The 13,642-nt window shown below is 43.7% G+C and overlaps 1 protein-coding gene across 1 annotated transcript in view; it reads right to left on the reverse strand.

The window, feature by feature from the left end:
* Nucleotides 1–745: 745 nt before the first annotated feature.
* The window catches only part of LOC117368581, a 126,780-nt gene continuing 113,883 nt past the window's right edge, over nt 746–13,642 (reverse strand). Inside the window, 5 exon segments of the mRNA XM_033962311.1 lie at nt 746–2,375; nt 2,378–4,909; nt 9,567–9,695; nt 10,046–10,159; nt 10,301–10,414. Coding sequence (XP_033818202.1) covers nt 2,191–2,375; nt 2,378–4,909; nt 9,567–9,695; nt 10,046–10,159; nt 10,301–10,414 — 3,074 coding nt within the window. The 3' untranslated portion in view covers nt 746–2,190.

The following is a 13,642-nucleotide window of genomic DNA, read 5'->3' on the forward strand; positions in this document are numbered from 1 at the left end:
CAGTGCATCCTGGGATTCAGTGGAAATGGCCTAAGACTCCGATTGACCATATACCTAAGGGTAAGATGTACTGGGAAGGAGGCTTAAGACTGGGAGGGGCTTAGGTCCCTCCCTGATGCATCCCAGAATGCACCAGGAAGGGGAAAGCCCGCCATTTTGGAGTGGCGGGCCTACTGGCTGGAGGACGGCCAGACTTTCTTCTAGAAAGTTAGGGGTGTGTGTCAGGGGGAGGAAAGTTCCAGGAGGGAGTAGGCATCCCTCCTGCCGGGGTACTTCAGGACAGGTTCAGGGGTTAGGGAGCAGGAAGAAATGGGCATCCCTTTTGCCTGGCAAGTGGGGTGGTGTAGGAGGGAGTGGGCATCACTCCTGCTAGGGGACTTTGTGTGTGTGTGTGTGGGGGGGGGGGTTCCCTGCTGCAGCTGCTCAGCTGATCATGGAAAGGGGATTCCCTTGCTCTGCTCAGCTCAGTGGCTGCATCTATTTGAAATGTAAGCCAGCATTTTGCTAGCTTACATTTCAGGCTTCTGTCTTTGCCCTAGAGAGATGCCTAGGGCCACTTAAGCTTGCCCAAGGCCACTTCCGGGCAAAACCATACCTAGCCTTGGGTGAACTTAAGTGTCCTGACACATATCCCTCAATTGCGACAAATGCCTCCAATGCAGGCATCGTGCCTCAGAGTATTTTTGTTTTTTTTATTCTTTATTTAAATTTTTTTAAATAAACAACAATTGTGCTTAACAGGCAACATACGATATTAGTACATCCAATATTTCTATTAATGAACAAAATAAGTCAAAAAGGTAATACAAAAATAAATCCATTTTTCTATTAGGTCAATATAATATAACAAAAAAGAAAAAACCCATACTTATTTTAAACATAGTCCTCAATAATAAAGGAGGGAGGAGACAAAGAAAGACATTCTTCCAGGAAAGATCACATATTGCAAATTAAAAGGAAATTAAGTGAAAACCGATGGCTAAAATAATAGACTTGAGTTATACCGAAAATCACTATGGTGCAAATGAAACTCCTTTTCCTTCCAAAAAGAAACGTAGTTGATGTGAATCATAAAAAACATTTACAAGGAAATCTTAACTGAAAAGAGGCTCCTAATAATACAACTTTTTCCCGGTATGTAAGGAATTCTTTCCTTCTGGTCTGAGTCCATTTTGAAACATCCGGGTATATATATATTCTTTCTCCCAAAAAAGAAACTTGTTTTAAGCCATAATACAATCTCAAAATCATTTCTTTATCAATGTAGCTCGTCCGGACAATTCAAGATTTGGTGATTCCAAAAGAGTTGATAAGTCTTGTTCGGTAGTTGTCTCAGTCTCTTTTATTGTCCTTTTTAGATAATAAATCTTCTGCAGAGGTGGTATATTCACTTCCATAATTTTTAATATAGAAACCAAGAAATCCTTAAGAAATCCCTAGGAGTTTTAAATTTAGAGATAGGAAAATTTAAAATCCTCAAATTTAAACTCCTATTTTGATTTTCCAAATTTTCAATTTTACGAAGAAAAAAGACTTTATCCTTTGCATGCTGCTTATTTAAAGATTTAATCTCAGTTATAGATTTTTCAATATCTCCCACTTGTTTCATTTGGTCATGACAAACAGTTTCCAATTTATTAACTTTAGTAGAAACTTCAGCCATTAAGGAAATAAATCCAGTACATACTGTTTGAAGGTTTTCAATTGCTCCCCACAGTGAGTCCAGTGTAACCACTGCCGGTTTCACAAGCAACTTGAGTTGAGGTAACCCGGGCATCGTGCCTCAGAGTATTTTGTTTAAAAAAAAAAAAAAACATGCACCCTGATTGGCTACTAGACAGTGGTAGGATGCTTACCACTGCCTACAATGAAGATGCCCATTTATAGAATCAGCCCCTATGAGTCTTAATTGTATTACTAAAGGATTTATTACATTGAGAACACTGGGTTTTCTCCTGTGTGGATTCTTTCATGAATTCTGAGTTTATATTTAGTATTAAAACTTTTTACCACATTCAGATCATTGGTATGGTTTTTCTCCAGAATGGATTCTTTTATGCATTATGAGACTACCTATATTATTGAAATCATTTCCACATTCAGAACATTGATATTATTTTTCTTCTGTATGGATTCTTTCATGATCTGAGATTATCTTTTCTCATCAAACTTTTACAACATTCAGAATATTTATATGGTTTCTCCAGGATGGATTCTTTTATGAGTTATGAGGTTACTTATTCCATTGAAGTTTTTACCACATTCAGAACATTTGTATGTTTTTTCTGCGGTGTGGATTCTTTCATGAGTTCTGAGTCTACTTGTATTATTGAAGGATTTTCCACATTCAGAACATTTATATGGTTTTTCTCCTGGTGGATCCTTTCATGATCTCTGAGATTATCTTTTCGATTGAAGCTTTTACCACATTCAGAACATTTATATGGTTTTTCTCCTGTGTGGATTCTTTTATGAGTTTTGAGGCCACCTCTATTATTGAATGATTTTCCACATTCAGAACATTTAAATGGTTTTTCTCCTGTGTGGATTCTTTTATGAATTTTTAGGCTACCTGTTTTACTGAAGGATTTTCCACATTCAGAACATTTATATGGGTTTCCTCTTGTGTGGATCCTTTCATGTTCTCTGAGATTATCTTTTCGATTGAAGCTTTTACCACATTCAGAACATTTATATGGTTTTTCTCCTGTGTGGATTCTTTTATGAGTTTTGAGGCCACCTCTATTATTGAATGATTTTCCACATTCAGAACATTTAAATGGTTTTTCTCCTGTGTGGATTCTTTTATGAATTTTTAGGCTACCTGTTTTACTGAAGGATTTTCCACATTCAGAACATTTATATGTCTTTCCGCCTGTGTGGATCCTTTCATGTTCTCTGAGATTATCTTTTCGATTGAAGCTTTTACCACATTCAGAACATTTATATGGTTTTTCTCCTGTGTGGATTCTTTTATGAGTTTTGAGGCCACCTCTATTATTGAATGATTTTCCACATTCAGAACAGTTAAATGGTTTTTCTCCTGTGTGGATTCTTTTATGAATTTTTAGGCTACCTGTATTACTGAAGGATTTTCCACATTCAGAACATTTATATGGTTTTTCTCCTGTGTGGATCCTTTCATGTTCTCTGAGATTATCTTTTCGATTGAAGCTTTTACCACATTCAGAACATTTATTTGGTTTTTCTCCTGTGTGGATTGTTTTATGAGTTTTGAGGCCACCTCTATTATTGAATGATTTTCCACATTCAGAACATTTAAATGGTTTTTCTCCTGTGTGGATTCTTTTATGAGTTGTGAGGCCACCTGTATTATTGAAGGACTTTTCACATTCAGAACATTTAAATGGTTTTCCTCCTGTGTGGATTCTTTTATGAATTTTTAGGCTACCTGTATTACTAAAGGATTTTCCACATTCAGAACATTTATATGGTTTTTCTTCTGTGTGGATCCTTTCATGTTCTCTGAGATTATCTTTTCGATTGAAGCTTTTACCACATTCAGAACATTTATTTGGTTTTTCTCCTGTGTGGATTCTTTTATGAGTTTTGAGGCGACCTCTATTATTGAATGATTTTCCACATTCAGAACATTTAAATGGTTTTTCTCCTGTGTGGATTCTTTTATGAGTTGTGAGGCCACCTGTATTATTGAAGGACTTTTCACATTCAGAACATTTATATGGTTTTTCTCCTGTGTGGATTCTTTTATGAGTTGTGAGGCCACCTGTATTACTGAAGGATTTTTCACATTCAGAACATTTATATGGTTTTTCTCCGGTGTGGATTCTTTTATGAGTTGTGAGGCCACCTGTATTACTGAAGGATTTTTCACATTCAGAACATTTAAATGGTTTTTCTCCTGTGTGGATTCTTTTATGAGTTGTGAGGCCACCTGTACTATTGAAGGACTTTTCACATTCAGAACATTTATATGGTTTTTCTCCTGTGTGGATTCTTTTATGAGTTGTGAGGCCACTTGTATTACTGAAGGATTTTTCACATTCAGAACATTTATATGGTTTTTCTCCGGTGTGGATTCTTTTATGAGTTGTGAGGCTACCTGTATTACTGAAGGATTTTTCACATTCAGAACATTTATATGGTTTTTCTCCTGTGTGGATTCTTTTATGAGTTGTGAGGCTACCTGTATTACTGAAGGATTTTTCACATTCAGAACATTTATATGGTTTTTCTCCGGTGTGGATTCTTTCATGTTCTCTGAGGTTATCTTTTCGATTGAAGCTTTTACCACATTCAGAACATTTATATGGTTTTTCTCCGGTGTGGATTCTTTCATGTTCTCTGAGGTTATCTTTTCGATTGAAGCGTTTACCACATTCAGAACATTCAAATAGCTTTACTCCCTTGGGGTTCATTTGATGTTTCTTGTTAATGCTGATTAATTCATGTTTTTTCAGTTCAAATACCTGACTGAAGTTGTTATTAGTTACAGAATATTTTGATGGTTTTCTTTCTTTAGGCACTCTTTCATGAATTATAAGCTGTGATTTATATGTCAATGAATTTTTACACTCCATGTACTGGAACAGTTTGTTTCGTCTCTGAAATTTTTTTTGTCCTGTCAAGTTCGACTTCCCAGTGAACATTTCCTCACATGTAGTGCTCCAACAAAGTTGTTGCCTAATGATTCTCTCATTTTGTCTGAGATTTGGGTAGTTGGTGGAATTTCTCTCTTGTTTGGTACATACAATTGAGCTGTCTCCTTTTGGGGAATTATTTTTCATGCTAGGAGGTCTTACACTACTAATACCGCCTTCATTATCAGCTGAAGAATCTGGACTGTCTCTGAAAGGGTCTTTGAATGTCCATTCCTCCCTCTGCTGCCCATCACATACTCTTATTCTCTTATTCCCAAATCTATCATCTGTCAGATAAAAATGAAAGTATATATGTAAATTATACAGCTATTAGTAACACATATATAAGCAAATATCCCCACAGACATCTTTGTAGTCATTTGTTTGTAGACAGCAGAGCGATGGCACATGAAAAGATATAATATTATTCAAAAAAAGTGCTGTGAAAAAGCTCAAAAGGACTACTTAAAACAATTAAAATTCTATAAAATAAAGTGATGAATGTGCTCTTATTTTCGGGTAGGTCTTATTTTTTTTCATCCTATATAATAAAAAGCTAGCCGCGCATGCGCACTCAGACCTGCGTGATCTGTCATCCCTGATCCGTAGGTCCGTGGCCAGAGTGCGTATGCGGCGGCCAGATCGGGAAAGCACAGCAGAGCCGGCGACTACCCCCTCCCGCCCTCACTCGCTACCAAAACCACCACCTCCTCCTTCTTGCCGGCTCACCCACGTTTAAATGGAGAGAAAAGCGCTGCACCGCTGTTTTCCTTCTGATTTGGTTTCCTTGCTGACTCGGACTGCTGCTTCTTCACGTCATCACCAGTGTTGCTGTCACTATCACTGTCCTGCCCTTTTTCTATCTGTTCTCCGCAACTGCCACAGGCTCCACCACTGTACGCATCGCAGAAGCAGCATTGAGAGAAACGCGCTGCACCGCGCTACCGCTGGCTTTGCCGTCTTCTGTCCACTGCGGCCCGCCCTCTCTGACTACTTCCTGTTTCCGCTAGGGTTGGCCGTAGTGGACAGAAGACGGCAAAGCCAGCGGTAGCGCGGTGCAGCGCTTTTCTCTCAATGCTGCTTCTGCGATGCGTACAGTGGTGGAGCCTGTGGCAGTTTATGGCACGTGTGGCAGTTCCGGAGAACAGATGGAAAAAGGGCAGGACAGTGATAGTGACAGCAACACTGGTGATGACGTGAAGAAGCAGCAGTCCGAGTCAGCAAGGAAACCAAATCAGAAGGAAAACAAAGCCCGTGCTGAGGGGGCCACTTCAGAAAACAAAAACAGCATGACTGAGAAGGACAAAGCTGAGAAGAACGTTGAGGAGCTAACAGGAGAGGAAGCTACGAATGAGACAGAGAGGATGGAGCCCTGTGCAGATGTTTCTGCCCCAGTGAATGGCGAATTTGCAGCCCAGCAGAATGAGAATGGTGAAGACAAGAACCGGGAAGAACACCACAGTTTGGGTAGTGTAAAGCAAGAGGTGCCGACTGAATATATACAGAATGACACACCTTGATGCTAAGATGGAAAAGTTAGGCAGTGACAGAGAGAGAGACAGATAGAAAGAAAGACAGAAAGCTGCCAAGGAGAGAGAGAAAGAAAGAAAGACAGACAGACAGACAGTAGCCAAGGAGAGTGAGGGAGAGAGACAGAAAGAAAGAAAGAAAAACAGACAGACAGTGGCCAAGGAGAGATAGAGAAAGACAGAAGGCGACCAAGAATAGAGACAGAAAGAAAGAAAGAAAGACAGTGGCCAAGGAGAGAGAGAGACAGAAAGAAAAAAAGACAGACAGGCAGTGGCCAAGGAGAGAGAAAGAAAGACAGACAGCAGCCAAGGAGAGAGACAGAAAGAAAGACAGACAGACAGACACATCTATTCTAGCACCCGTTAATGTAACGGGTTTAAAAACTAGTGTACAATAATCATCTCTCCCTTCCTCTCCTCCACCCCCGTTCTTCCTATTTCTTTTCTCTCCCGCACATGTGCAGCATCTTTCCTCCCCTCGGCTGGGCGTGAGAAGGGCAGGCCGCGATCCAGCCTGTGCTGCCGACACTGCCGTTTGTTTCCAGGTATTTCGGCTCGCGGTCAGGGTTCGCATGCGAGGGAGAGATGGAAGGGTCGGCGGGGGGAAGCGCTGCTCTTGCGACTAGGGCTTCTTTTCGGGGTAGGTCTTATTTTCGAGGAAACACGGTAATAGTAGCATAAAAATAAATTAAATGTATGCTCAAAATAAGTACTAGAACTGTATGATCCACAACCAGCAAAATGATGGTAGATAGAAAAAGTACTTATCTGAATGTTGTTAAGTTGAACATAATCCAAATTGTGTGAACGGACCCAAGTTCCAAGTCCATCGTAAAATATCTGTCCCGGATCATAGGTCAGCGTCTATACTGGCGAGTGTCACCCAGTGAAATCAAAGTGTTCTTCCAAAATAATCCATGTTATATTAGCACCCATTGTGAATTAAAATAGCAGTCTCCACTTCCCCGACTCAAGCCGAGTTTCAAAAGTCGCTTTCTTCAGGAGGAATGACTAACGAAGAGGTAAGGAATCCTGCACACAATGGAGCTACAGCTGGCTACCAAGCAGAACGCCAAACTGGAGCGGCGAAAAAGACGCCAAGCAATCTACAGAAGGGCACCATCAGAAATTTATTCTACCAAGATCCTTTATGTTCCAACAATTTTTAGTGATGACAGTTTCCACACAACTATAACTGCATCCACAAGACAGTATATCCAGGTACAACAACCTTTCGTATTACAATGTAGGAAACTATGCAACACCCTATTTCGCTTTTGCCTAACCCCCCCCCCCCCCACTTCCTTCTCCACAGTCTCTTCTCAGCCTCCCACAAAGGCAAGAAAGACAAGTGTGTCCAACAATAATGAAGCCAGGGAAACAGGCTAATAGTCCTCCCAAGCTGCAGAAACAGCTCATGTAATAAGAAACACTGGACAGCCAGAATCCTATATAATAAAGCCCTAGCTGCGCATGCGCACTCTTACCTGCGTGCTTCCGTGATCTCTGATCTGTGATCAGTAGGTCTGTGGCTGCAGGAGTGCGCATGCGCGAGTCCCCAGCCTTACAGTACCTAACTACACTCGCCGGCAGGACTGGCCGCCAGCGCTGGACTCCCTGCTCTCTACAAGATCGCGGTGTCGGCTCCTCTCACGAGCCGCACCAGTGGCGGAGAAGGCTTCCGACGCTGGCGGGGATCGAGAGGAGCCACTGCGACACCTTTAAACTTAAAAAAAGTAAGTCCTTCGCTGTCTGACCTTACCATCCCTTCCCGATGTCTGACCGGCTCACGTAGTCCCTTGCCGCCCCCTCCTTCTCTTCCCGCGAGTGATGTGCCAGAGTAAATCAGGGCAGTAGAAGGCCCCGAAGCAGCGTGTGTAGAGTGCTGCAGACGCTGCTGGAGTCGGCAGGTTTGTCGGGACCGCCTGAAGGGAAGGGGGGGCGGCAAGGGACTAAGGGAGCCGGCCAGACCGCGGGAAGGGAAAGGGGGGGTAGGGGAAACACTGCTGCTGCACAGGGAAGTGGTGTGGGGGGAGGGAAATGGAGGGGGAGGGAATGCTGCTGCTGTGGCTGCTGCACAGGGAAGTGGGGTGGGATCGAAATGCTGCTTCTGCACAGGGAAGTAGGGTGGGGGAAATGCTGCTGCACAGGGAAATGGAAGGGAAGTGAATGCTGCTGTGGCTACTGCATAGAGAAGTGGGGGGAGAGAAATGCTGCTGCATAGGAGGGAGAGAGACAGATAGATAGAAAGAAAGACAGACAGCGGGCGGAAGGGAGACAGAAAGAACAGAAGAAAGACACAGGGGCAGGGAGAGACACAGAAAGACAGACAAAGGGGGCCAGAGAGAGAGACCGACAGAAAAAAAGACAGCGGGAGGGAGAGAGAGACAGAAATAAAGAAAGACAGACAGACATATATTCTAGCACCCATTAATGTAACGGGCTAAAATACTAGTTCATTAATAAATTTTTGATACCGTATGCTACATCATGTTTTCTTCATAACTCGGAGCAAAATTTATTAGCAATCCCAACCTTGAATCATATTAACACTAGAAGAAACACTATCTTTTCAGTAGTTGCCCCATCCCTCTGGAATTTGGCACCAAATGCTCTAAGAGAGATAACTAATCTTGAGAAATTTAAATATTTTCTTAAGACATTCCTTTTCAAAGACGCCTTTCAAGTGTAAATGTCCAATGAATTCACGAAGCCCCAATATGCAGATGGGGGCAATTGGAGGAACGCCCCATCTGCCTTCCTGGATCGCTCGATAGCGATCCCCGCACATGCGCAGACCATCTGTAGATGGTCTGCACATGCGCTGGACCTCAGGGCCGGCATAGATTTTTTTATTTTTAAAGGCGATCGTTTTAATGGAGCCCGTGGTTTTAACCTGCTTAAACCCCCAGGTTAAAACCACGGGCTTGCAGTGCGGGGAAGGGAGGCAGGCAGTCAGCGTGTTCGGGGCAGGCAGGCGCGTTCGGGGCTGCAGGATAGGGGCTGACAGGGCAGAGAGCAGGGCGGCAGAAGGCAGGGCTGCCGGAAAGGGCTTCAGCGCTTTTTTTTGATCGGCCAGCCCAGTCGGTGTTGCAGGGTTTTGTTTAGTGAATCGCGTCCCTGCCTACTTTGCATGCGCGGATCGGAGGATGGTCAGAAGTGAGGTAAGTGAATCGGGCCGGGGTTGCTAAGGGGTCGCAAACCGATCGGTTTGCTTTTATGAATCTAGCCCAATGGAGAAAAGTAAAAATAAGGGAAATGAAATAGAACACACACTTAATCCTCCCAACAAAGGTTAAAGGAGGGACTGTGATGGTAACACCTCGGTCTCATTGTGCCAGATCCAGAGGAGGAGTTTTTGTTATAGGAAAAGTTTGGATCTCGTCATTACTAGTTTTAATTCAAGCTCCATCACCTGTTTCCTGCAGTTCCTCCCACGAGCCTGTGGTGGTCAGATTTCCTCTTTGCTCAGATCTCAGAGGTTCAGTCCTGAATCCCTCTTGCTCAAATCGGATTAAAATCTCAGGCTTGATGTTGTGGGAGTCTGTTATGGGATGAAGACAGTACTGTACAATAGGTTTAAAAAAGGTCACCCAAGAGCCTGATTATCTTACTACTGAAGTGGGCAACCCCTTTCCTCAAGAGGTACAAACAGCTTTGTTCATCAGGAGAAGTTTGTTTGTTTTTACACCGATTGATTTCTGATCTACAGCAGGGGTGGTGAGCAGTCATGGTCCTTGAGGGCCACAAGCCATGGACAGTGGTATAGTAACTTTTCAATAAACTTGAAAATTTGGAAAGAGGAGAGAGAATGATGGCCTCTCACCACCACTGATTTCCTCAATGGTCTCGGCTGACCTTAGTAAAGATGTGAAGGAGGAATTTGATACTTACTCAGTACAGAAAGATGAGTCTGTTCAGATGTCTCCGATTCAGGAGGATCTATGAAGGGGAGATCCTCCTCTTGTTTAACGCTCAGCGAGAAAACGGATGTTACAATCGGAAACCCTGTTAAAAGAAAACACGTCTAGGATTCACTAAAAATCTGATAATAATAAATTAGGAAATAGATTTTGAGTCTCTAAGGGAATTTTACGTAAAGGTTGTTTAATGTCAACCTGGTGCTCTGAAAATGCAAAGCTTGCTTACTCTTGGTGGGCTCATTCGGGTCTCCATTTCCCTCCAATTCACAGTGTTGTGCAAAATATTTCTCATCTTCTTTTTTAATCTTGAATATAACATCAGGATTGACGATCAAATAACCTGTTAATAAGAAATAGGAAATTTGATATTTACATTATATTTGCAGAATCCCATCTATTTCCATGTGTGTCTGTGTCTTTGGGGCAATGTTGAGAGCAGAACCAGCCGGGGGAGGAGCAATTGAGGATGGCTTTTGCCCTCACTACACCCCGTAGACCAGTGGTCTCAAACTCGCGGCCCGGGGGCCGCATGCAGCCCGCTAGGTACTATTTTGAGGCCCTCAGTATGTTACCATTGTTCTGGAACGTTGCCCGCCTCACTGCTGTAACCTCACGCCTGCCCTTTCCTGCGTCTGTACGTGAATGTGAGGTGGAGTGAAGAGGACAATCGCGTTTGCGTGAGGTTAAAGCCGTAAGACAGGCAACGTTCCAGAATGTAAAGTAACCAGTTGTATCCGGTGCTGGAGGAGGTGAGAGCTGAAGGTGGTTGCAGAAGCGACCACCGGACATTTAAGGCACAAGTCGGATATTGATTCTCCCCTCTACAAAAAAGCCTAAAAAAGTCTTTGCTTTGCATATCGTTCTAGACTTTTCCTTAGCTCTGGCCCCTCTCCTATACCTTATCACCCTAGGCGTTATCCAGTCTCTGATGCACCCCCTACCCAGTTCTTTTTTCCTTATACTGCTTCTCATCCTTTGTTTCCCCCCCCCCCCCCCCGCCAGGCAGCTAATGGACTTGATAAACCTCCCAGGCTCTGCATTGCTTTCTGTTCTTCTCACCTTGAAAGGAAGAACATTCCATCCATGTTTGGACCCAAACAGGGCATGCATGAGAGCAAGAAGGAATCACAGTTGTACATGAGGCAGCACACGTGTACTTTCCTAAAGGAGAACCCCAAACTCTTGTCTCTTGCAGTCGATACTGACATTTTGCATGAGGTAAAACTCTTTATAATTTATAAATCTTTCCTTAATTGCTTCTGATAATTTCAGCTATACGCAGCTGAAAGCAGTGCAACATGCAGAAAATGAAAAACTATCTAAACCAGTGTTTTTCAACCTTTTTACACCTATGGACCGGCAGAAATAAAAGAATTATTCTGTGGGCCAGCGGTTGAAGAACCCTGGGCTATGTTGTGGAGCAGACCCCGCCCATCTCTACCCAAACTCCACCCCAGACCCCGCCCCCATACTAGTACTAATTGCACCTTGCACGTCCCATGCCTCATCTGGAAGCCTTCCCTCTGACGTTGCAACGTCAGAGAGAAGGCTTCCGGTTCAGGCGCAGGATGGCCGTAGGAGCCACTGCCCGTGGCTTTGGTCACTGAATCAGTTAGGAAGAGGGAGCTGGCTCGAAGATAACGTCGCATCGATCACACCGTGGACCGGCAGTTGAAGAACACTGGGCTAAATCGTGGGCCAGACCCCACCCATCTCTACCCAATCTCCACCCCAGACCCCGCCCCCATAATAGTACTAATTGCACGTCCCGTGCCTCATCTGGAAGCCTTCCCCCTGACGTTGCAACGTCAGAGAGAAGGCTTCCGGTTCAGGCGCAGGATGCCCGTAGGAGCCACTGCCCGTGGCTTTGTGCACTGAATCAGTGAGGAAGAGGGAGCTGGCTCGAAAGTAACGCCGCATCGATCGCACCGTGGGCCGGTGGTTGAAGAACACTGTTTTGGGCCTGATGCACATGTTGGCCCTGTGGACTGGCAGGAATATTTCTGTGGACCGGCACTGGTCCATGGACCGGTGGTTGAAGAACACTGATCTAAACTTCACTTCCTGCATATTGCACTGCTTTCAGCTGTGTATAGCTGAAATTATCAGAAGCAATTAAGGAAAGATTTAGAAACTATAACAAGTTTTACCTCATGCAAAGTTGTCATTTCTTTAAGAACGTAAGAATTGCCGCTGCTGGGTCAGACCAGTGGTCCATCGTGCCCCGTAGTCCGCTCGCACGGCAGCCCTTAGGTCAAAGACCAGTGCCTTATTTGAGTCTAGCCTTACCTGCGTATGTTCTGGTCCAGCAGGAACTTCTCTAACCTTTTCTTGAATCCCTGGAGGGTGCTTTCCCCTATAACAGCCTCTGGAAGAGCGGTCCAGATTTCTACCACTCTCTGGGTGAAGAAGAACTTCCTTATATTTGTACGGAATCTGTCCCCTTTTAACTTGAGAGAGTGCCCTCTCGTTCTCTCTACCTTGGAGAGGGTGAACAATCTCTCTTTCTCTACTAAGTCAATTCCCTTCAATATCTTGAATGTTTCGATCATGTCCCCTCTCAGTCTCTTCTTTTCAAGGGAGAAGAGGCCCAGTTTCTCTAGCCTCTCATGTACGGCAACTCCTCCAGTCCCTTAACCATTTTTGACACTCTTCTCTGGACCCTTTCGGGTAGTACTAGGTCCTTTTTCATGTACGGCAACCAGTGTTGGGCGCAGTATTCCAGGTGGGGGCGCACCATGGCCTGGTACAGCGGCATGATAACCTTCCCTCCAATCCTTCTAAGTACCTAGAAATCCAAAATGTGGCCCTGCAAAGAGTTTGAGGCTGGTGCCATAGACTGCCAGGGATTGTAAAATAGGCCCAAGGGGGGGTACTACAAGTGGGAAGGGAGTAAAGGCAACTCCTGTTTAGAGGGGTGGGAAACAAACAGGATGAAGCACAAATTTTCAGCTTCCACCAAAAAAACACACAGTTTCTCCCAAACCAAAAGCAGACTGAAAAAAAAATTGGGGCCAGTTTCGGCGCCGTAACCAAAATTTGGTTGGCTTCTAGCATGTATATCTATCAATATAAATACTGTATATTGAGATCTGAGTGTATTCCTGACAAAGCTTAAAGCTTAGTGACTTAGTAAATGACAGAAGATAAAAGTCCTGAATGGTCCATTCAGTCTGCCCAATAGGTACATGCATTACCGTCAAATATATTTTATTGAGCACCAATAGAAACAACAATCAGAATCAAGAACAAAGAACAACAAGGTAGCTCTAAATTGCACACAAAATCCATCAAACCCACCCCACCAACCCAACCCATCCCCCCCACCCTCCCCCTCTCACTGATGCCAGAACAAGAAGAACACTGACTCCATTCTCATACCCACCACTCAATGGCACTCATCGTAAAAAGCTTTATGATAACCTCATAGCAACGCATGCAGCAAAACTCGAACCCTCCATCGCCAGATTGTTAACCTCAACATCAGACTTCAAAGCATTCCGTAAAGAAATCAAAACGCTACTATTCAAAAAGTATATACAATCTACCTAATCTCCCTCTCCTCTTC

Source organism: Geotrypetes seraphini, chromosome 10 (genome assembly GCF_902459505.1).
Source record: "Geotrypetes seraphini chromosome 10, aGeoSer1.1, whole genome shotgun sequence".
NCBI lineage: Eukaryota > Metazoa > Chordata > Amphibia > Gymnophiona > Dermophiidae > Geotrypetes > Geotrypetes seraphini.